Below are 21,406 nucleotides of genomic sequence, written 5' to 3'. Positions count from 1 at the left end.
AGTGTAGGAGGAGAACCCAATTTTTTTTTGCAGTATCACAGAAAATTTTACTAAACACATTTTGGAAAATGGTGGTCTAATCTAGCCCCATTTTTCTCCTTCTGCAGCTATTCTACTCAAAGCCTCTTACTTACAAACTTATATTAAGTCTCATGGGTGGAGGAGCAGATGGCCCCCTCTCTAACATCTTGCCTCTCCAACTTAACCTCTATACTTCTGCAAGAACTATCCTTATAAAATTTGGGTCATGACTCTCCCCAGAGTATTAGACATCCTGGCCCTTACTTCTGTCACAGTCACCCATATCCTTACTGATTTTCTGCCTGCTTGCTCTGTCAGTTACTAACAGAGGAATGTTGAAGTCTCTAGCTATAACACTGGATTTGTCTGTTTCTCCTCTTAGTTCTTCCCTCACGTATTTTAATACTGTTTTTAAAGTGTATATATGTTTAGGGTTGTTATGTCTTCTTGGAGAATTAATCTCTTTATCATTATGTAATGCCCCTCTTTATTCCTGATAATTTTCCTTGTTCTGAAGTCAGCTGTACCTGACATTAATACAGCTACTCTAGCTTTCTTTTGATTAGTGTTAGCAAGATACATACAAATTTCTCTATCCCTTCATTTTTAACCTGAGTCTTTATATTTAAAGTAGGTTCGTTGTAGACAGCACTGAATTGGGTCTTGTTTTCTCTTGATCCACTCTGATAATCACTGCCTTTTAATTGGTATATTTATACCATTCATGTTTAAAATAGTTATTGATATGGTTGGATTAATATCTACCATAGTTGTAACAATTCTCTATTTATTGCATTTGTTCATTATTTTTTCCCCTTTACTTTTTTGCCTTGTCTGGTTTTAATATATGATTAAAATAGAATGATTCTTTTTTGGGCTGTATTGAGTGTTCTGATGATAGCCAATCAAAGCCATTCTTTGTTTTTGTTACACTTTTGATTTCTAGCATTTCCTTTTGATTCATCTAGAGAGTTTCCATCTTTCTGCTTACAGCATCTATCTGTTATTGATGTTGTCTCCTTTTTCCATTAAAGTTCATGATATATTGTAGTTAAATTTCTTGTCTGATAATGCTAACATCTGTATTATATCTGAGTATAGTTTTGATGCTTCCTTTGTCTCTTCAGATTATATTTTTTTCTTTTTTTCATGTCTTGTAATTTTTTCCCAAAGCTGGACATGTTGTATCAGTTAGTGGGAAATGAGGTAAATAGAGTTTTATAGTAAAGACTTACACTATTCTAAGAGGTTGGATGTATTTAATGTTTCTTGTGGCTCTAGGTGCCAGGAGTTTCAAATTTCTCTGTTGTTATTCTTTTCGTCTCTTCTCTTAACTCTGTCTTCCCGAAGTACTCCTTCTCAGAGAGAATCTGTGTCTTGCAGCTCTTCACCTGTAACTCACTGTTATTATACTGGAGCCCTATTGCTGTGGTGGTAAGGTGTTGGAAGGGAAATGCTTTGTAATCTTTTGAAGAAATCTCAGTCTTTAAGTGGGCCTTGCCCTGGGGCTATGGCCTTCACAGCTATTTCTCCAGTGGTACAGTTTTCTTCCCTTGCCTTCTACTCCTTTTCCTGGCTGCAGCATCTACTCTATTTCCTTAAATTCGTGACACCTGTGAACTCCCCATCTTCAACTTATCTGAGACAGAAAAGCTACAGGGGCTTCTGTGGGAAGGAGAAACTTAGGATAAAGTTTTAGAATTGTGCTCTGGCAAAGTCCTCTTCCCTAGAGTGTAGCCCTTTGTTATGGAGAAGACAGGGTGAATTTCAGGAGGATGACTTCTCTTCCACTTCTTGCCAGATCTTTTCCTTGAGTATCTGGTGGGGTTTCTGGAGGGGAAGCTTAAGAAAGTATAAGCTCCCTCATCCCTCAGAGACTACAACCCACTCTCCTGTTACTCCACCCTAAGGTTCGTGCACTTTGTCAAAATTACCATTTAAGTGTTTCTACCAGTGACATCTGTTCCACGTAAGCAGATTGTTTCTTTATCTCTATGGAAGTGACTGCCTCTGCAGATTTTGGGATGTCAGTTTGCCCCATGACCTCAGTTCTCCGATGTGCTCAAGAAAAATCATTTATTTTCAGATTGTCTAGAGTTTTCCTTTTGTAAGGATGGGGATGACAACTTCCAAGCTCTTTACATGTTGAAACTGAAAGCTTCAGCTTACTCTGCTGCTAACTGAAATATTATTTCCAGGCCATCCAACACAAGGAGCCATGCCTTACTTGTCTATTTCCTGGGGGCAGTGTGGGGTAGTTATTTTTTAATGATTCTTTCGAAGTCTTCTGGACTCCTCTGCTTGCTTGTTGGACTATGTGATGTATCAGTTTTTCATTGGTGAAAAGCAGCACTGTCGAGTAGAACTTTTCTGGTGATGAAAATGTTACCTGTTCTCTCTATTAGAGAAACATGGGGCTATTGAGCATTTGAAAAGTGGCTAGTGCAAGTGAGGAAATGAATTTCTCATTTTAGCTAATTTAGATTTAAATCAGATAGCACCACATGGCTAGTGGCTTCTGAATCGGACAGTGTAGGTCTAAGGCTTTAGAAGTGTAGATGATGGATGATCAGATATGCTATTTTAAAATTCTCCTTGGGTAATTCAAAGTAAAAACACAGACTAATATAATATTACATCATCTGGGAGCATGAGGCCATGTCAACAAAGCTTCTTGTTAGTAAAAGGCAGTCACTGATGTACAGGCACTTTTTATAAAAGGAGATGGGAATGTGGAATGTGTCAGCTGAGTGACTAAGGTGGTTAGTCGTCTCCCCTAGGAATCCCCAGGAGCTTGTATTCTTGCCCCAGACAAACACGTGTGCATTCAGTGCAGCTCCTGGGAGATGTGTGTGGCTTTAGGTATGCTGCACTTTACAGAGTTTGTTTACACATTGTGTCTCCTTCTCTCTTCCAACACCATGATGATGATATTGCGGATCCAGTTTTATGGGTGAGGAAATTAAGACCCCAGGGAGGATAAATGACTATCATGGACACTTTGATGGTTCGTAGCATCAAACACAGAACTTCAGGGCTCTGAAACAATGCTAATTCTACTGTTCCAAAATCAGTACTCACTAACCTTAGCTCCAGCTCGACTTCACCTCTCTCTAACTGTACCTGACATCAGTCAGTTGTCAAAGCTGAACAGTAGCTTCCAGGGCCCTCCCCATGGACCCTTCACCTCTGGCAACCACAGAGCTGGGCCCTTGTCTCAGAAACACAGCATGTAGCTCCTATTTGTACCTGCTGTGCCTTCTGGTCTGATGTAAATTATGTTTCTGCAACAGCAAATGGCAGGTGGCCCTGTGTGGGAAGCTTCTGGAAGGAAGGAAGCTTTGGGAATCATACAGTGATGGTAGCAACACCATCCATACTGTATATGTGTGGAGTGGGGGCTCTCTCTCTCCCTCATCTCTGAGCATCTTTTCTTCTACTCAGCCCCTTTCTCCTAAACTCCAACTCCTGGAGATAGACAGCAGGGGCAGGTCCCTCTATTCAATACGCATGTGTTAAACTGCCAGCTTCAAGGTTTAGGCTTAAACAGTATCCTTTGCATAATAGCTATGACAATATCACCCAGAATTAACGGCTAAACAAATAACTCTTTCACCCTGCTGTATATGTTGTCCAGGTTTCAACTGAGAGAAAAATGGCATTTTTAGGTTTAGTCCTGGCAGCTAATTACTAGGATGCTTTATAGCAGTGGTTCTCAAATTGTGGTCCTTGGACCAGCAGGTACAGCATCACCTTGTGAACCTGTTTGAAATGCATGTTCTCAGGCCCCACTCCAGACTCAAAGAATTGGAAACTCTGAGGTGAAATCTGAAATCTCTGTTTGGACAAGCCTCCATGGGATATCCACTCAAGGTGAGGAACCACTGCTTCAGAGTAGGGAGGCAATTAAATGGTACTAGTTAGTCAGGATACACAAAGGCTCTTCAGGTCCACCAATTCACTGATCTAGTCGGCATGGCTCTCAGACCAGCAGCAGCGCTGGGAGTGTGTTCAAAATGCACATAGGCCTATTGTCTCAGACCTACTGAATCAGAATATGAACATTAATAAAATTCCCAGGGAATTTGAAAGCATATTCAAATTTGAGAAGAATTGCTCATCTTCTCTTAACCTGAGGTTAGTTTCATTTGAAGAGTTTAGGTGTAGAGAATCAGGAAGGCTGAGACGTTTTCTTTGGTGGATTTGATTTTGATCCTAAATAATTGTAGATTTCTTTCCTAACCCTTTGAAAAGAAATTGTAGAAAAGGGAAGATGGGGAAATGCACTGACCTAAATGGCTAAAACCCGTAGTCAGCAAAATTTTCCATTTCACAGTTTCAAAGGTCTTCACAATTATCACTTTGCCTGGTTCTCCTGGTCTCTGGCCATTCTGGCACACTCCTCCCTTTGAAGTGCTTGCAGATCTACTTATGTGAGCAAGATCCCAGGGAAGCACTGTAGTCATGTAAATTAAGTGAGAGGGGAGAGTTACTGACTCTCGTAACTATGTTTCGGGAGAATCCCTTTCTAGCATGCCGTCTGTGTAAAATAGTGAAGAGAACCTTGACATAGGACCCCTCAGCCTCCCAGAGCTTTTCATCCCAAAGATACTTCTGGACAGGAAGTGAATGCTTCCTTTTTATGCAAAGCCCTGGCAAGCGTGAAGAAGAGGTTCTGAACCCTGAGAAACCACCTCAATGAGCTGGGATGCAATCTGCCCATCTCCACTGACAGGCTCTGCCCACCGGCGAACTTAGGAGCTGTATGCTCAGCATACGATGAATCCAGTCATGTGTAATGACTCAGATGGAGTCATTAAAGACCAACAAATTGCCAATCTGAGTATTGAGAATGTAGATTGAGCACCCATTATTGCCTCCTGGATCAAAGGAAAAAAATGCCTATGTGTATTTACTCAACAGGCAATAATGGCTCTGAAAGAGCTGGCATATATGCAGAAATAACAGCCATTTTCAAAGCAAATACGAATGATGGTAACACACTTACAGAAGGAAATGGTTACGCAGTGCCTTCACATATGTTATCGTGCCGCACCCTTCACCTTGAGCGGGTGTGCAGGATGCTGTTACACTCAGTGCAGATAGGAACCTGCTTCTCACGGAGGTTAGGCTACTTCCGCAAAGTCACAAACCTTAGGAGAAATGGGATTTGAGCTTGGCTTTCCAGCTCCAGTGCTTTGTTCACAACAGCCAGATCTGAGCCCTGTTCCTCAATGTTGTGCTCCACTGACCAGCAGCATCATCAGAGAGCTTGTCAGAAATGCCGAACAGCAGCTCCTACCCCAGGCTGATTCAGAATCTGTATTTTCACGAGATGCCCAGGTGATGTGTGGGCATAAAGCATCTAAGAGCAGCCAGTCTTTACTCAATATGACTACTTGCCTACATGCTGTACCAAAACTAGAATAAAAACAGGAGACAACAATACAGAACCCCAAAAGTTAAGGTACTGAGCATCTGAAAAAAATTTTTTTGAGCATTTATGCTAGTTGTTTAGTAGAGATGCATTTTTATTGAGACAGTTATAAGAAACTGAGAAAGCCATGGTATTTGACAAATTTGTGGAGCCCATGGAAGAATGGGCAAAGGAATCTCACCTTGAATGCTGAGAAATGAACAGTTCTAGTGAGATGGTTGGATAGTATCACTGACTCAATGGATGTGAATTTGAGCAAACTCTGGGAGATAGTGAAGGACAGGGAAGCCTGGTATGCTGCAGTCCATGGTGTCACAGTCAGACATGCCTTAGCAACTGAACAACAAGTGTGTCTGTTAAGCTCACCAGAGATGCACTGATTTTGTACCAGCATCATTTTAAAAGTTTATCTCTAAGAACAAGTCTTTCTGTTACCCTGGGCTCCCTCTTGAAAAATGAAAGGCTGAATGACATCACAACAGTGATCTCTTGAACTCTGATGCTAATAGCTGTGAAAACCACTTGTTCTTGATGTTTTTTTAAAAAAATGTGTTTCATGTTTGCATTTGAGTATGGGTTTGGCCAGTGGTTTTTGAGACTTCATTTTATGCAAGTAAGGATGTGTGTAGTGGAGAGCTGACTTTGAGGGTGTTTGCTGGGAACTGCAGAGTGCTCTGCCCTCCCAAATGGGAATGGACCCCTGGAGACCAAGGTCAAGTTTACACCTTGCCAAACTACTTGAACCAAAAGAGGTGTTCAGGATTTGGGCTTGGTTTTTCTTTATATGAGTTTCTCCTCATATAAAGTAAGTGTCAGCAGATCCTGAGGCAGAATGGATGCTTATTGCTTATCATCCAGTTTGAAACCAAAATTTATCAAGGATGAGAAATAAAGACAGATCTGAAAAAATCACATGGTCATGCTATCTGGCAAAATTATATTTGAGCAAAATAAATGAATAGGGAAGGCCTATCACATTCTATACCCTATGAGCTGTCAAGCAGCAACAATTTATTAAGCACCTGCTGCACACTCCATATTATACTGGTTTCTAGGAGAGATTTGGGTGTATAAGACATGGTGCTACTCTTGAAGAGCTTTATGATGTTGCTTAAGAGAAAGTATCACATGACATTACAGCAAATTATATGAAAGAAAGTGAAAGTCACTCAGTCATGTCCGGCTCTTTGCGACCCCATGGACTATACAGTCCATGGAAGTCTCCAGGCCAGAATACTGGAGTGGGTAGCCTTTCCCTTCTCCAGGGAATCTTCCCAACCCAGGGATCGAACCCAGGTCTCCTGCATTGCAGACAGATTCTTTACCAACTGAGTTATCAGGGAAGCAAATTATATAATACTATCTAATTCAGCATTAAAGAATGTGGATACAACTGAAAGACAGATGGATTTAAGGGAAGGAGGGAGCCCTGAATTTGGGAAGGCCTATAAAGTAGGAGGTATGTAAGTCTGACCTCATGATAAGGAGTGAATGCATTTCTAGGGGAGAGAACAAGGCAGGTACATGTGTGAAGAAGGGGACTGTGGGAGGGGAAGAGGGGCTGGACACCGGCCACTCAAGTGTGGGGGCCTGCCTTATAAAACCACACATCCGGGTAGTATCCAGGTCCAGCCTGGAATCCTCTTTACCACCATCCAGTGGCAAAACTGAAAATGGCAGTTACCTATCAAAATTCAGGAATAAGTGAACAGCTATGCTAGATGATTCTTGCCCAGAAGCAAGGAACACCCCTTAGCAATGCAGGCCCTACACTCCTAGCTGTCTGTCTCTAGATGGGTGGAGATGCTCTCGGAGTCCCACCCACATTCTCTCCTCTCACTCACCTCTACAGGTCAAGGCCACTCACTGGAAAGTCTGCAGCTCTTTGCCTGTGCCTTGGTTAAAGCGTCTGCCTGCAATGCGGGAGATCTGGGTTCGACCCCTGGGTCGGGAAGATCCCCTGGAGAAGGGAATGGCAACCCACTCCAGTATTCTTTGCCTGGAGAATCCCATGGACAGAGGAGCCTGGTGGGCTACAGCCCATGGGGTCGCAAAGAGTCGGACATGACTGAGCGACTTCACTTTCACTTTCGTTTCATTTTCATAAAAGAGCAACCACAAAAACAGTTCTGATTACAGGGACACATGTGGCATCTCGGATCGCTAGAGACTATTTCATGTCCCAGATCAACTAATGGTTGCTGGAGACGTGGCAGGGGATGGGGGGGTGGGGGTGAACAGCCAGGTCCTTTACCCATAGCTGGGCTAAGTTGGACAGAAGTTATCCAGCATTGTCCAAAGTTCCCCAGTGAGGCTGGGCGCCAGGTGCTCACAGTGGATGCTTGTTTGAGAACACTCCCTTGACTGCTTCCCGCAACTCTCTACTTCACGTCCTCACTTCTTTGCCGATGTTTTGGGATATCACATCCCAAGGCGGCACTCCATTCCTCACCTTGACTGTATCTGAAGCCCACAAGGTAAACCTAAAGTAGAAGACCTAACAAAGAGGCTCATTCAAAATACCCAAAACAATTTTCTCAGGAGGACTTCTTAGAGAGCACGAAGATAAAAATAGCTTCTCTGCTCTCTCACTGCCTTCTTTTGTTCAAAATATGACTTCTGGAGTCAAAGGTATGACATATTATTCAGGGCTTCCCATATGAAATAACAACTGGTGTTGATTTCCTTTTTTTTTTTTTTTTTTGTCTTTTAAAGGTTAGAGATTACTCACCTCCCCTGCTGGTCATTAAATCAGTCTGGCAGGATTCCTCGGAAGTTCTGTGGCCTTCCGGGCATGTGGCGGCAGCACAGGCAGGGCTGCAGACAGGCCTGCTTGCTGTGATGTGCTAGCAAGCAGGTGACTTCAAAGGTCTGCTTCAAGCCTATCTCAGGTATCACTTGGGGCTCACACTGAGCCCCAAAGTCAGGTACCAGATGGTGTATACCACAGAGTCACAGCTGATTAGATCCCCAAGCTCATGTGCCAGGGATGCTGCAACCTCTCAGGCAGGAAGCAAATAACTTCTGTTAGCTTTCTTCTCCTTCTCTTAGTTATTATCACAGGAAGTCACCGGCTAAATGCTCAGCAGCTGTAGTAGGGTTGTAAGTCTGGTGAATCCTGAGAGGTTCAGTCTTTGTGTCGGTAAAAAAAAAAAAAAAAAAAAGCCTCCTTCTCTAACTCTAATGTGGCATCTGTCAAGATACTCTGAGCCATTAAAAAGGTGGGCTTCCTCTCACACGACAGCTTTATATTTAAATTCCAGTTTAACTTAGCAGTTTACCCAAAGTTTGGCCCCAATGCTTATCTACACAGGAGAGTAAAAGATGGCACCTCAAATCTAAATGAGACAAACAGGGTGGGCACTGGAGGATGCTATTCACACACATGACATGTGCTTAGAAGTCAGACAACCCTAGAATGACACTGAACTTGGATTTTTCGGATGCACCTTCTATGAAATGCCAGGAGAATGAAACGAGATCTCATCCTCCCCTTACTTTGCTCCTGGTGCAGCCGACATACACAGACGCCACTCTTTCAGGCCTGGCCTCAGTCTTCTCTAAGAGTATCTGCCACTTGGGTCACTCATTGAAGGGACTTGGGCTACCCAAAGCATCGTAGTACCTGTCACCAGACAAAGCACCCTGAGATTCTAAGAGCACATTCCAGCGTCAGTGGAGGTGACCTTTAAGGTGCCTTCCAAACCCAAGGGTCTTCCATCTCTGTCCTCTGGATACAAGCCCTTCCTTTGTCACTTAATGTTCGGCAAAGCAAAGCAGCTAGGCCAGGCAATAAAGTGCTGCCTTCTGCCTCCTCGGCAGGTCACTGCTCACAGTGGGAGCTTACGTACCATCAGGAGAAGCTGGGCCTAGTGGGTGATGGCCAGGACTGGGGGCCAGGCCTGCCAGTAATAGACACTCTGACCAGTCTCAAGGCCAGCTTTACCATTCAGGCAGTTAGACTGTATTCAGTTTCCTGGGTTCCTCTGGAGTGGGATTTGGACCATAAAGGACAGAGCTGTACGAGAGCAAGACAGCTGTCTCTTGGGGAATGTTACGCTGGCAAATCTGGTCTTTGCCTCACCACCCATACGAGCATGTCCTCAGAGGTTGTACTATTTGTCCCCAGTCAAACTTCTATAAAATTTTTGGATGTGAACTTCTCTTTGGCATTTTTTCATTTTACATAATCAATGCAGATGAAAAAATCCTGACAGAACAAAAGAAATATACAAATGAACCCTTTCAGGCAGGACTTGGGACCAAATCATTCTTTGCTGTGGGAAGTGGCGGGGGGCTATTCTGCACTCAGAGAATGTTTAACAGCATCCATGACCTCTACCCACTAAACGCCGGGAGCAAGTCACCCCCAGATGTGAGCTAAAATGTCTCCAACCATTGCTAAATGTCCCCTGCAGGGCACAGTCCCCCCTGGTTCAGAACCACTGCCTTAGAGATGATTTAACAGCATTAACTTCTGAAATCGTTCCAGTCAGGGAGGTTTGGAATACAGTATAGAAGGTTTGGAATACAGTAGAGGAACTTCTTTATGTAAATATTATGAGCAAATATTTTAGGCTTTGAGAGACATGGGCTATCTCTGTCTCATATTATTCTTTGTTTTTGTTACAATTTTTAAAAAATGTAAAAATGCCTAAGCTCAAAAAAAAGGCTGGCATTTGCCGATCCTTAGACTGGAGAGAAAGAAATGATGGCGCTTCCTGTAATGATTGAAAGTGCTGAGACAGTATTTGGAAAAACTGAGATCTTGATCCAGCTACCAGGTCTCTGTGACCCTGAGCTAGCAGTTGTGCTGCCCTTCGTGGAAAGCTTGAGTTAAAGAGTTCCAACTTAAATTCTATTAATCTCATTTTGCAACTTTTTTTCTCCTTAGTACATTTAAACATAAAAAGTTTGTATAACACAGACACTTGATACTTGAACAAAATGAGATTCCCCAGTAAAAGAAAGAATGTCTGTAGAGTGAGTACGTGACCTCCCCTTGGTTTGGAGTCAAACAGCCTATGAGGTTCTTCTGAAGAAGGGGACAAGATGTGAAGGAGATGCCCCTACCCAATCTCAAAATTGGGATGGGTTTTGATATGACTACAGAGGTGATCTTGGAAAAAGAGAAAGGAAGAATGGAAGGAAGGATGGTATCTTGGAAGAAGAAAAGCCTTAGAAGCTGCCTGTAAAGTTGTAAACATAAAAATGTCATTTTGAAAATACCTTTCAGAGTAGTTCTGGTGGCATTTTCTTTGCCCATCACGTAAACATCTGAGCAGATGGGGGCAGATCCCTTAGACAGTTACTGAAGGTCTGTCATGTGGTGGGGACTGTGTTAGTGAGCACTGGGGTTCAATCCACCCTGACCTGGCCTGTGGACAGCACTCAAACAGGAAATCGCAGTTCAATCATCCAGAGATTTTTCCCCTAAAATATTCTCTCTTTGTATATTGCTGATGATAAATGTATTACTTTGGGCATGTGGACTTTCTATTAGTGGATTTCCATTGACACAGGGCAGCATCAGTCAAGAGAATGTCCTTATGATTCTACTGTCGCTGTTAGATGGCGATGAGATTTTGATTGAATATATTTGGATACCAGAAATGTACATTTTAAATCACTCAAGGAGTTTATTATATGATAGTGAGAAGAGCAGTGGGCTGGGAGTCAAAATCCTGGGTCACAGTCCTGGTTCTGTCCTTGGTTTTTTATTTTTTCTATAGTATGTCAGTTAATTTCTAAGGAGCAGTTTTCTCAACTGTATAATGGAACCACACCATTTTTCCTGCCTGCCTACCCTTTGGTGTTTGCTGTATTTAAATGTATTACAGGTTTATAATTAAGCTGTTACAGAGGTGATATCATTATTAGAAGGAGTAAGCTGAACTGGTTCTTTACACAGATGATCCTGGAAGAAATCAAGTACTGTCGTAGTTACAGCCAGATCAGTTATCAACTAGGTCTTGCTCACACTTCACTTTAGGTGATCAGAAAGAAGCATGTCCATATAAGCCCGTGAGGCACTACTCTGAAACTTGCTCTGAGATGAACATCCTGGATTTTCTGTTAAGATATAATAATGAGCTAAATTTAATCTTCTAGCAAAAATGAAGACTTTTGAAGATCAACATGTATTTAAAAGGGTTCAAAAATTAATGGCTGGCTTCTTACCAGCATTATCAGGCCCCACCTACTTTCACCCCAAATTACATCTTTGCTTTGTAGCCTTCAGAGGAAACCGTTGCTAGGGAGAATCCCTCTTCTTGTAGTTTGTGATCAGATTCTACACTGCAGAGGTCAGTGTATGGCAGTCATGTCACCTGCACAAATTTGAGAAAGCTCCTCCAAGGCAGATGAGCTGAGTTTGCAAATGTGGATTATTTTTTTTTTTTCTGTGATACTCCCAATTATATTGGGTTGGCCAAAAAGTTCATTTGGGTTTTCTTGTAGCAGCATGCTGAAAACCCAAATGAACTTTTGGGCCAGCCCAATATTTTAAAAAACACCAAAACACCAAAGTGAACAGGTGTTCACTTTTTGTCATCATCCCTTCCTCAGTCTGTTTTGGATCAGAAAGTAGCTGGACTCATATTCCAAGCCGGCTCGCCTTCATTGCGTAGGGACACCCCCAGAGCCTGAGGAGGAGTAAATGACACAACCCTGGGAGCTACCTCTTCAGTTTTGTCATGGGGCCTGAGAAAGCCTCAAAGCCTGGTTCTGCTTTGTCCACTTCACTTCCCCTGTGATGTGATAAAACAGGCAGGGGCGGGCTGGTGTTGTGTACAATGTTAAGCATCAGGTCTCCTTGATGCCAGCAACAAAGTATCAGAGAAACACCAGAAAGGGTAGAAAACCGTGACTCTCACTCCTAACACCTTTTGTAAAGGACTAATCTATCATGTCTCTCATAGAAAAAGAGTGGAAGAAAGTCAGTGCTTGTTCCTACACTTTTCATTACCATGACTACCAAGGGTCCATTTTTCTGGTCCCCAGCTCCACACCTACCACATAGAGAGGTTGGATATAAGAAGAAAACAATGGGTATATAAAATTGAAGGCAATTCCCTCAGTTGCCCGAGTCTGGGTTTTCATAAGCTCTGTGAATTCATTTTCACCAGAGAGCTATCAGCTAGAAATGAGTTTTCACCACTATTCTACTTGGATTGATCTTCCCCAGAAACCTAGAGCATGAAAAAACACCCAATTTCTTAAAACAATTCACTCACAAGACCGCAGTCCTTTAAAGTTGCCCTTTAGGTATGAAGCAAAGCCAGCCTCCCTGTCTCTCCACTCCCAACGTTCTCGTCTAATACGGTTTTCTGTCCTGAACAGATCAAAATCAAATCCGAGAGAAACAATCCAGTTGAAAAGAGATCTGACGTGCCTGTTGATGTCTCATTAACCTTGAGAGTCAATGTAACTGGTGACTGCCCATCACAGTTGTGTGACGGATTGTTAGGGGAAATAAACAGCCAGTGGAACCATCACCTCAAAAAATAAAATAAAAACAAAGAGAAACATCATTTAAATAGATCATATATCAAAAAATGGAGCAGTTTTCTAACTGTCAGGACTGGCTAAAGTATAGTTTCCTTAAGCCTATGGTGAAATTATTACATATTTTCTGGGAAAAGCATTTGTAGCAGTATTTATGTGTGTGTCAAAACACATTAACTGAAGCATGGCGGGGGGAACACTTTGATGTTGGGAGTGTAATCATCAGAAAAGCAAACAACTCAGGATTGATGTTACTAAGGTTCTGTGATGAGTATGTGTGATGATGTGTGTGTCGTTAAAAATATCACGAGCCACCCAATGTGGGAAGGTCCTAATTCCATTGAGTCTCTGCTCAGATTCCCCTCATTACTAATTACTGATGTCAACAAATAGACCGTGGAAAATTATAGAGGAAAAAGAGCTTGTCTCTAGGGGGTTACCTGCAGAGGGAAAGAGAAGGAAAGAGTTCCCTGGGCTCACTGGCTGACTCCCAGTGGGAGAAGTAGATTAGAAATCTACCCAGCCTCCAGTCCTAGATCTGGACCCACACAAGACCAGCACTTTCCACCCCTCCACCCCAGGGTTCCAGCAGGACTGGTTCCTGCGTGCCCTCCCCAGAGGAGGACGTTCAGTAAACAAGACCCAGAATCCCCACCAGGACTGGGATGGAACATTCTAACCTATCTTGGCTTTTCTTTCCTAAGGTCTTCACTTTTCCATCTCTAGTCCTCACTCTTCTGCTTTTCTTGGGAACTTCCTGAAAGTTATCACCACTGACCTCACTTTTTACACCAAATCCTCACCTAGGGCTGTGGCACAGCCTGTTTCTCCCAGTGTCACCCTTTAAGCAGCTGCTCAGACTACTGTGCTCTTGTCATGGCCACGCAGCCTGGCTTCTGTCCTCACTCTCTTGCTCTGACTCTCACCCTCACCCCCAAACGCACCCACATACAAGTGGATCAGTGAACCACCCCCCACCCCTTCCCAGAGAACTTTTTGCATCTTGAAGGAGGAGAGCTACTGTGAAATATGAACCGACTGCGAATTACAAACATCATTTCCCACTCGGGAAAACAGAGATGGCCACCTTGCCCGGGGAAGAGGGGAAGAGGGCAGCCCCTGCTTTCCGGGAACACACTTCTTTACCTTCCCACTTCACATTCCTCGGCCCACCCACAGCCCCTCGGAGCAGCCTTTTCCAAAACACTCCACTACCTGACTGGAGCAATGAAGAAGAAACGAGGACAGGGGAGCAGGCTCTCTGAATCCGCCCCCCGCCCCTCTTCCAGAGAGTATTTTGTTTTCAAGTAGCAGGACTTTCTAGAATGTCTTCTCTAGTTGGGCTCCTTCTGGCCCAGTTACCCCACAGCCTCCCCGCCCCCAAGACCACTGCATCCAAAACAAGCGCACCGATCACAGCACGGTGGCCGCCGCCGCCCCAACTGTTGCAGCGACTGCTGGGGTGGCGGCGACGGCGGCCAGGGCCGGGCCGGGCCCGGACACTACCCGTCCGGGAGGCTGGGAGGCTCCGGGCGGCCTTCGAGGGGCGCGCGGTGCAGCAGAGCCCCTGCGGCAGTCGCCTGGGATGGGAGAGGCGGCGCTCTCAGCCCGGACCCCTGCGCACAGCCAGCCCCACCGCGGCAGCGGCGCCGGCAGAGACTGCCCGCGCCCGCCCCCCTCTCACCTTTAAGATCAGGTCGGTGTGATGCTGGTCCAGCATGTTGGCTTTCTGGAAGGAGGTGACGATGACCCGGCCGTAGCGCCCAGGGGTCTGCAGGTCCGAGTACAGCCGGTGCTTGGAGCGGTTGACCGGGAAGAGGCTGTTGACGAGGTTGCGCTCGATCTTGGCGAGGCTGTGCTGGGGCGCCAGCAGGTGCTCCACGCTCTCCTCGACCTGGTAGCGGCTGAAGCTGGCGCCGAGCAGGATGGAGATGAGCACCGGCGCCGAGGCGAAGAAGACAGGGTGACTGGCAATGAAGTGGCCGAGCCGGGAGAAACACGTCCTCAAGCCCCTGTGTAGAACCTGCCGCAGCATCCTAGAGCAGAGCGGGCGCGGGAGGAGGGCGAGGCGCACGCTCGGCGCGGGCTCGGGCGGCGGCGGCGGCGGCGGCGGCGGTGGTGGCGCCCGCGGCGGCGACGGCGGCGGCGGCGGCGGCGGCGGAGGCGAGACCCGGTGCTCTCCCGGAGCCGCGGCACCACCATCGGGGAGTCCCGCGCCGCGCCTCGGGAGGGTCCCCTCGGGCCGGAGACACGCCCTCCTGCCCGCGGCCGCGCCCGCCCGGAGAGCCCCCCAGCTTGGCGGCCTCCGCGCCGCCCCCACCCCGCCCTACCCCGTGCGCCCTCCCCACCCCCCGCCGCCTCCCCGCCCGAGGGGCTCCGCGCGGCGGGGCAGCGTCCCGGCTCAGCGCGGGAGGGGCCCGGGGCGGCCCCCGCGGCGCGTCATGACCCCACTCACCCGACCCCCGAAGCCAACGACGGGGTGGCGCGGGGAGCGGCGGCGGCGCTATCGCGGGGAGACTCTGCGCGCCAGCCTAGGAACACGAGGACGGAGAATTCCAGGCTACACCCAGTCCCCTCCCCTCCCAGCACTCCCCTCCCCTGGCCCGGCCCGCCGCGCGCGCCCTCCCCTCCCCTGTCCTCCTCCGGGGAGACCCAGAGACGAATAAAGAAATGGCCCCGATTTTCCAAACAAAAAGTAAAGAGTTGTCCTTGGGGGCGTCGGGCAGACTGGCTCAGAGCCGAATCCCCCCCAGAGGCGAAAAGGAGGAGGCTGAAGACTGCGTGCGCCCCGGCTCTCGCCAGGCTCAGGTGGTGGCGCGCACTGGCTGGTGCGGAGAGGGGGTGGGGAGCGAAGACGCTCGAACGTGGAAATCACGCCTCCTCTCAAGTAAGAGCCATTTAAAATATCCCCAACACTGCAGCTTCCGCGGGACCAGAGTCCGCTTGTGCGTCTGGGACACGTCCACTCCGAAGGCGCCTGTAGAGAGTCTCCTCGTTCTCCATGAGGGTCTCTCCAGAGTGGGTTAGACAGCTCTGCTCTGCGCCCCTCAACCTCCCCACCCCGACTCCAGTAATAAAAGTGGCTGATAATGGTGTTCAGTCCGTGGAGCCGCCGGTCTCCAGGGCTCTAGTGCTGCCGGACTCCCGCCTCTCCGCACTGCCTCCTCCTCTCTTTGTCGTCACTGGCGAGTCTGGGGGACCTGGCGGGGCTGGAGCGGGCGCCCCTGCGGGCGTAGAGTGTTTGTGAACAGCTGGTCAGGGAGTCAGTAGCGTTACTTCCCTTCTCTCCTCCACCCTGCCCTCTCCTCCTCAAATGCGAGAGTGTGGGAGTGGGGAACACCTTATCTCAGACCTGGAGAGCTCTGGTCTCTGAGAGTGCCGAGCCGCAGGGGGCGCGGGGGAACTCGGGGGGGGGGGCGCTGACAGCTCGGCAAAGTTGGGCGTGTGCTTGTGCGCGCCAGGCGTGAGCTAGCAGGCGGCCACGGTGGTTCCCCTCGCACACCCCCTCCAGAGAATTCCCCGAGAAGGCGGGCGCCGGCTTCGGGCCCGGGATAGACCTGCGGCGGCGGCGGGAACGGCCACGCACAGGTACAATTTAGCGCGGTTTGTTGCGCGCTCCAAGCCGCGGGATCCATCCATTGCCACGCAGACCGAGCGGAACCTCGGAGTCTGGGCCACTGAGGCGCTCTGTCCAGCTAGGGGGGTGGGGACCGGGGCGCGGACAGGGGTCCCCGGGCTTCGCGCTCTGAGCGCTCGGTCTTCTCATCCCACGCCTCCAGCCTTTCCCGCTTGGCCTCTTGGTGCCAAGGGTCTAGCGAAAGGCGGCGGTGACGGGAGGCGCGGTCCCTGGAGTGTGGCCCGCACTACTGAGCATGGACATGCATATTAATCAAAGCTGAAGGAAGACGGGATAGGGAGAGGAGGACGAGGAAGAGGAAGAAGCCAGAGAGAGAGAGAGGAGAAAGAAGAGAGGGACAGGGGAACGGATGGGAGAACGCGACTGAGGGAGGTATTTCCCTAACGTTCCCATCGCAGATTCCCCAATGCCTAGCGGCCCTCCACTTCTCCAACTGAACTTGGGAACTTGCACATTAGAAACAGGAAGTCGTGGGCCGGGAAATCCTCCTTTTTTTTGGTTCCTCTCCTCCCTTCCCCCACTCCAGACCCTCCATCCTATATTCCCTCAGCAACACCTGCAGCGGCCGGGCTGACTACCCCGGGGGCGCACCGGCTCAGCTCAGCCTGCGCTCCCGGGGTCCTCCTGCCTAGCCAGACTCCCGTCCACTTTCTCAGCTTAGCCTCACTCTTCCCCACACCGCTCTCTGTTTCCAAAGGCTCCCTCTGGTTCAACGCTCTCGATTTCCAAAGGTTCCCTCTGGCAGCTTCCAGCTGACATCGCCCCCTGCCCTCTTCAACCCCGAACTGCCATTCCCGGGAGGGGCTAGAAATTCCCCTGCAACACTCTACTTGTGCCCTTCCCCCATCATCTTAATTTCTGCCCGCGGAGACGCCGCGGCTCTGCAGCGCTTTGCTGATTCACGATGATCGCGGAGGGAAAAGCCTCATTGACTTGTGCCCCTGCAAGCGGCGACTCGAGCGCGAGCGGCTGCGAGGGCACACGTTTTGGGAAACCACCCACCATTGCGCAGCCGAGGTGCTAAATGGCAGGGAGGCTGCCTCTCGTGGCTCTCGGCCGGGGCAGACGGAAAGAAGGAAAGGGCCGGGGGAGTGGGGTGGGGTGGGGGGGTGCGATGGCAGCGGGAATGACTGCGAGCCCAGTTCTTTGCGGCCAAGCCAGCGGCAGCTGGTGGGTGGGCACCTCTCAGGAGGCCTGAAGTCGGTCTCTGCGCGGGGAGCAAACAAAGATGTTTCGTGTGCTCTGCCGCCAGCGCAGTGAGAGAAGGGAAAGCAGCCGACAGGTCTGATCGGGAGCCTTTAACATTTCCACAAAGCTCTTTTCATTCTGAAGTCTTTGTCCCTCCCAATGGTTCCCGCCTAACCTCGGTTCACTGCCCTCCCTAGAATTTTCAGCCCTTTCATGTAAGCCCTCACGCAGGCTGCAGTGCTGGCGTCCCGCTCTCAGTGCCTGGGCTGCGTCCTAGAGCGGGACAAACTCAGCAGAGCTCACCTGACGAGTGGGAGTGTTGTTCTCCCACCAGGAAAGGGTCTTTCGTTGGAGACCAAGGTATTTGGTTCTAGTCCTCCCAATTCAATTCCTAATTGTTCTTCTGTATATGGGGCATGTTGGGGGACTTCCACTCTCCCGGCTTTAATTCAGAGACACGGAATGGCCCCAGAGTGGGTCTTCCTGCCACTTTTTAATGCGGGAAATCCAGTTAATATGATCTAAACTGAGTTGGAGTAATTGAGTTGGAGTAAGAGAGAGAGAGAAAGCGCGTGTGCAGAGAGGGCGTTGCCTCCTCCCCATTTGATGTCTTCTCTTTTGATTCAGACATTCAGGGGAGCTTTGACAGCACCCAAGACTTGGGTTTGCATTAGGACGGTGACCTTGGCTTGGGTACAGAGCTTCCATAAGTACATTCGCAAATTATTCCTTTTTCTGATTGAAAATGAATACATATTAATTGTAGATAATATAGAAAATAAGGACAAGAAAGAGAAGAGAAAAAGGCACCTGTATCCCTGTACTCCCATTGTCTTTGAAAGGTAATCTCTGCTCATAATTTATTGTACACATAGACAGTAACCTCTACAATAGGTAGAGGTTGAGGCTGTTGGTCTATAGCCGCTAAGTTGAATTCTTGCTCTATTGCTTATGTTGGGTAGTAACTTAACCTCTTTATGCCACACTTTTCACTTCTGGAAAATGGGAATATTGGTTGTACTTACTCCATAGAGTCGCTGGCTGTGAAGATTAAATAGGTTAAAGATGTAGGGCACTTAACACTGTGCTGCTGCTGCTAAGTCACTTCAGTCGTGTCCGACTCTGTGTGACCCCATAGACGGCAGCCTACCAGGCTCCTCTGTCCATGGGACACTGTGCTGGAGTATCACAAACAGTAAATGATATTTGTTACATTCTAGTCTTTTCTGACTGAATATGTTCAGTTCAGTTCAGTTGCTCAGTCGTGTCTGACTCTTTGCGACCCCATGAATCGCAGTACGCCAGGCCTCCCTGTCCATCACCAACTCCCGGAGTTCACTCAGACTCACGTCCATCGAGTCCGTGATGCCATCCAGCCATCTCATCCTCTGTCGTCCCCTTCTCCTCCTGCCCCCAATCCCTCCCAGCATCAGAATCTTTTCCAATGAGTCCACTCTTTGCATGAGGTGGCCAAAGTCCTGGAGTTTCAGCTTTAGCATCATTCCTTCCAAAGAAATCCCAGAGCTGATCTCCTTCAGAATGGACTGGTTGGATCGCCTTGCAGTCCGAGGGACTCTCAAGAGTCTTCTCCAACACCACAGTTCAAAAGCATCAATTCTTCAGCGCTCAGCTTTCTTCACAGTCCAACTCTCACATCCATACATGACCAGTGGAAAAACCATAGCCTTGACTAGACGGACCTTTGTTGGCAAAGTAATGTCTCTGCTTTTGAATATGCTATCTAGGTTGGTCATAACTTTTATTCCAAGGAGTAAGCATCTTTTATTTCATGGCTGCAGTCACCATCTGCAGTGATTTTGGAGCCCCTCAAAATAAAGTCTGACACTGTTTCCACTGTTTTCCCATCTATTTGCCATGAAATGATGGGACTGGATGCCATGATCTTCATTTTCTGAATGTTGAGCTTTAAGCCAACTTTTTCACTCTCCTCTTTCACTTTCATCAAGAGGCTTTTTAGTTCCTCTTCACTTTCTGCCATAAGGGTGGTGTCATCTGCATATCTGAGGTGATTGATATTTCTCTCAGCAATCTTGATTCCAGCTTGTGCTTCCTCCAGCCCAGTATTTCTCATGATGTACTCTGCATATAAGTAAAATAAGCAGGGGGACAATATACATCCTTGACATACTCCTTTTCCTATTTGGAACCAGTCTGTTGTTCCATGTCCAGTTCTAACTGTTGCTTCCTGACCTGCATATAGGTTTCTCAAGAGGCAGATCAGGTGGTCTGGTATTCCTGTCTCTTTCAGAAGTTTCTGAAATGTGTGTGTGGGAAAAAGAAAATCAGTCCCTGCCATCCACAAGTTGGCCTGGTATAACCTGCTGGGACTTGGGATTACTAGGACCTGTCCTTGTACTCACAGCTAAGCTTTGGTGTTCTGTGGAGCAATATCCATTCCCGCAAACACTAATGGCAGATAAGGTCATTTTGTAACTGTGATGGATCTAGACAAAATTAGAAACACTCCATAATCATGTCTGAACATGGACAAAACAGGAACTTTATCCAAGCCACAGAAATGATCAAACATGTTTCTACCCTGGCTAATAAGAGAGACTACTGTGGCATGTTGAAAAACACATTATAGCTTTAGCCTTGCTCTAGTCTTCTGTCCCTCCAGATAAAGACTCAGTAAGATACCCAGTGATAAAACTATGCAATTTCCAAAGAGCACTGAAACCAGAACAAGCCCCACTGCCTTAAACTTTATCCCAAATCTTTAATACGAGCTCAAATCCGCTAATAAGTCCTTTCTAACAACTACTTCTTGAGATGCCCTTCAGTTCTCCATGGTGCAAGTTCTCCATGGCTGCAAAGAAAAATGAAACCAGCTTGTGCAATTACTGGCATGGTCCTGGTGGTCTTTGGCAGGAGAGATTTGCCAAGGCATATGCAATGTTTGTTGTTGTTTGGTCACTCAGCCGTGTTTTACTCCTTTCAACCCCATGGACTGCAGCACGCCAGGCTTCCCTGTCCTTCATCATCTCCTGGAGCTTGCTCAAATTCATATCCATTGAGTTGGTGATGCCATCCAACCATCTCATCCTCTGTCATCCCCTTCTCCTCCTGTCTTCAGTCTTTCCCAGCATCAGAGTCTTTTCTAATAAATCGGCTCTTCACATCAGTTAGCCAGAGTATTGGAGCTTCAACTTTAGCATCAGTCCTTCCAATGAATATTCAGGATTTATTTCCTTTAGGATTGGCTGGTTTGATCTCCTTGCAGTCCAAGTGACTTTCAAGAGTGTTCTCCAACATCACAGTTTGAAAGCATCAGTTCTTTGGTGCTCAGCCTTCTTTATGGTCCAAGTCTCACATCCATACATGACTACTGGAAACACCATGTTGTTTAGTCACTAAGTCATGTCTGACTCTTTGTGACCCCATGGACTGTAGCCTGCCAGGCTTCTCTGTCCATGGGATTTACCAGGCAAGAATACTGGAGTGGGTTGCCATTTCCTTCTTCAGGGAATCTTCTTGACCCAGGGATCGAACCTGAGTCTCCTTCTTTGCAGGTGGATTCTTTACCATGAACCACCTGGGAAGCTAAATTCCTTGGTCAAATAAGTGAAGAATTCCTGCTTGGAGGGCAAGATGGG

At 47.4% G+C, this 21,406-nt stretch overlaps 1 protein-coding gene across 1 annotated transcript in view; it reads right to left on the bottom strand.

Annotated features, from left to right (window-relative positions):
- PTCHD1 (patched domain containing 1) overlaps positions 1 to 15,018 on the bottom strand; it is a 63,778-nt gene extending 48,760 nt beyond the window's left edge. Inside the window, exon 1 of the mRNA XM_004021962.5 lies at positions 14,649 to 15,018. Within this exon, the coding sequence (XP_004022011.3) occupies positions 14,649 to 14,999 (351 nt within the window). The 5' untranslated portion in view covers positions 15,000 to 15,018. The remainder of the gene's footprint in view (positions 1 to 14,648) is intronic.
- Positions 15,019 to 21,406: the final 6,388 nt, after the last annotated feature.

This window comes from Ovis aries, chromosome X (genome assembly GCF_016772045.2).
Source record: "Ovis aries strain OAR_USU_Benz2616 breed Rambouillet chromosome X, ARS-UI_Ramb_v3.0, whole genome shotgun sequence".
In the NCBI taxonomy this organism is placed as follows: domain Eukaryota; kingdom Metazoa; phylum Chordata; class Mammalia; order Artiodactyla; family Bovidae; genus Ovis; species Ovis aries.
This window is presented reverse-complemented; position numbering and strand designations above follow the sequence as displayed.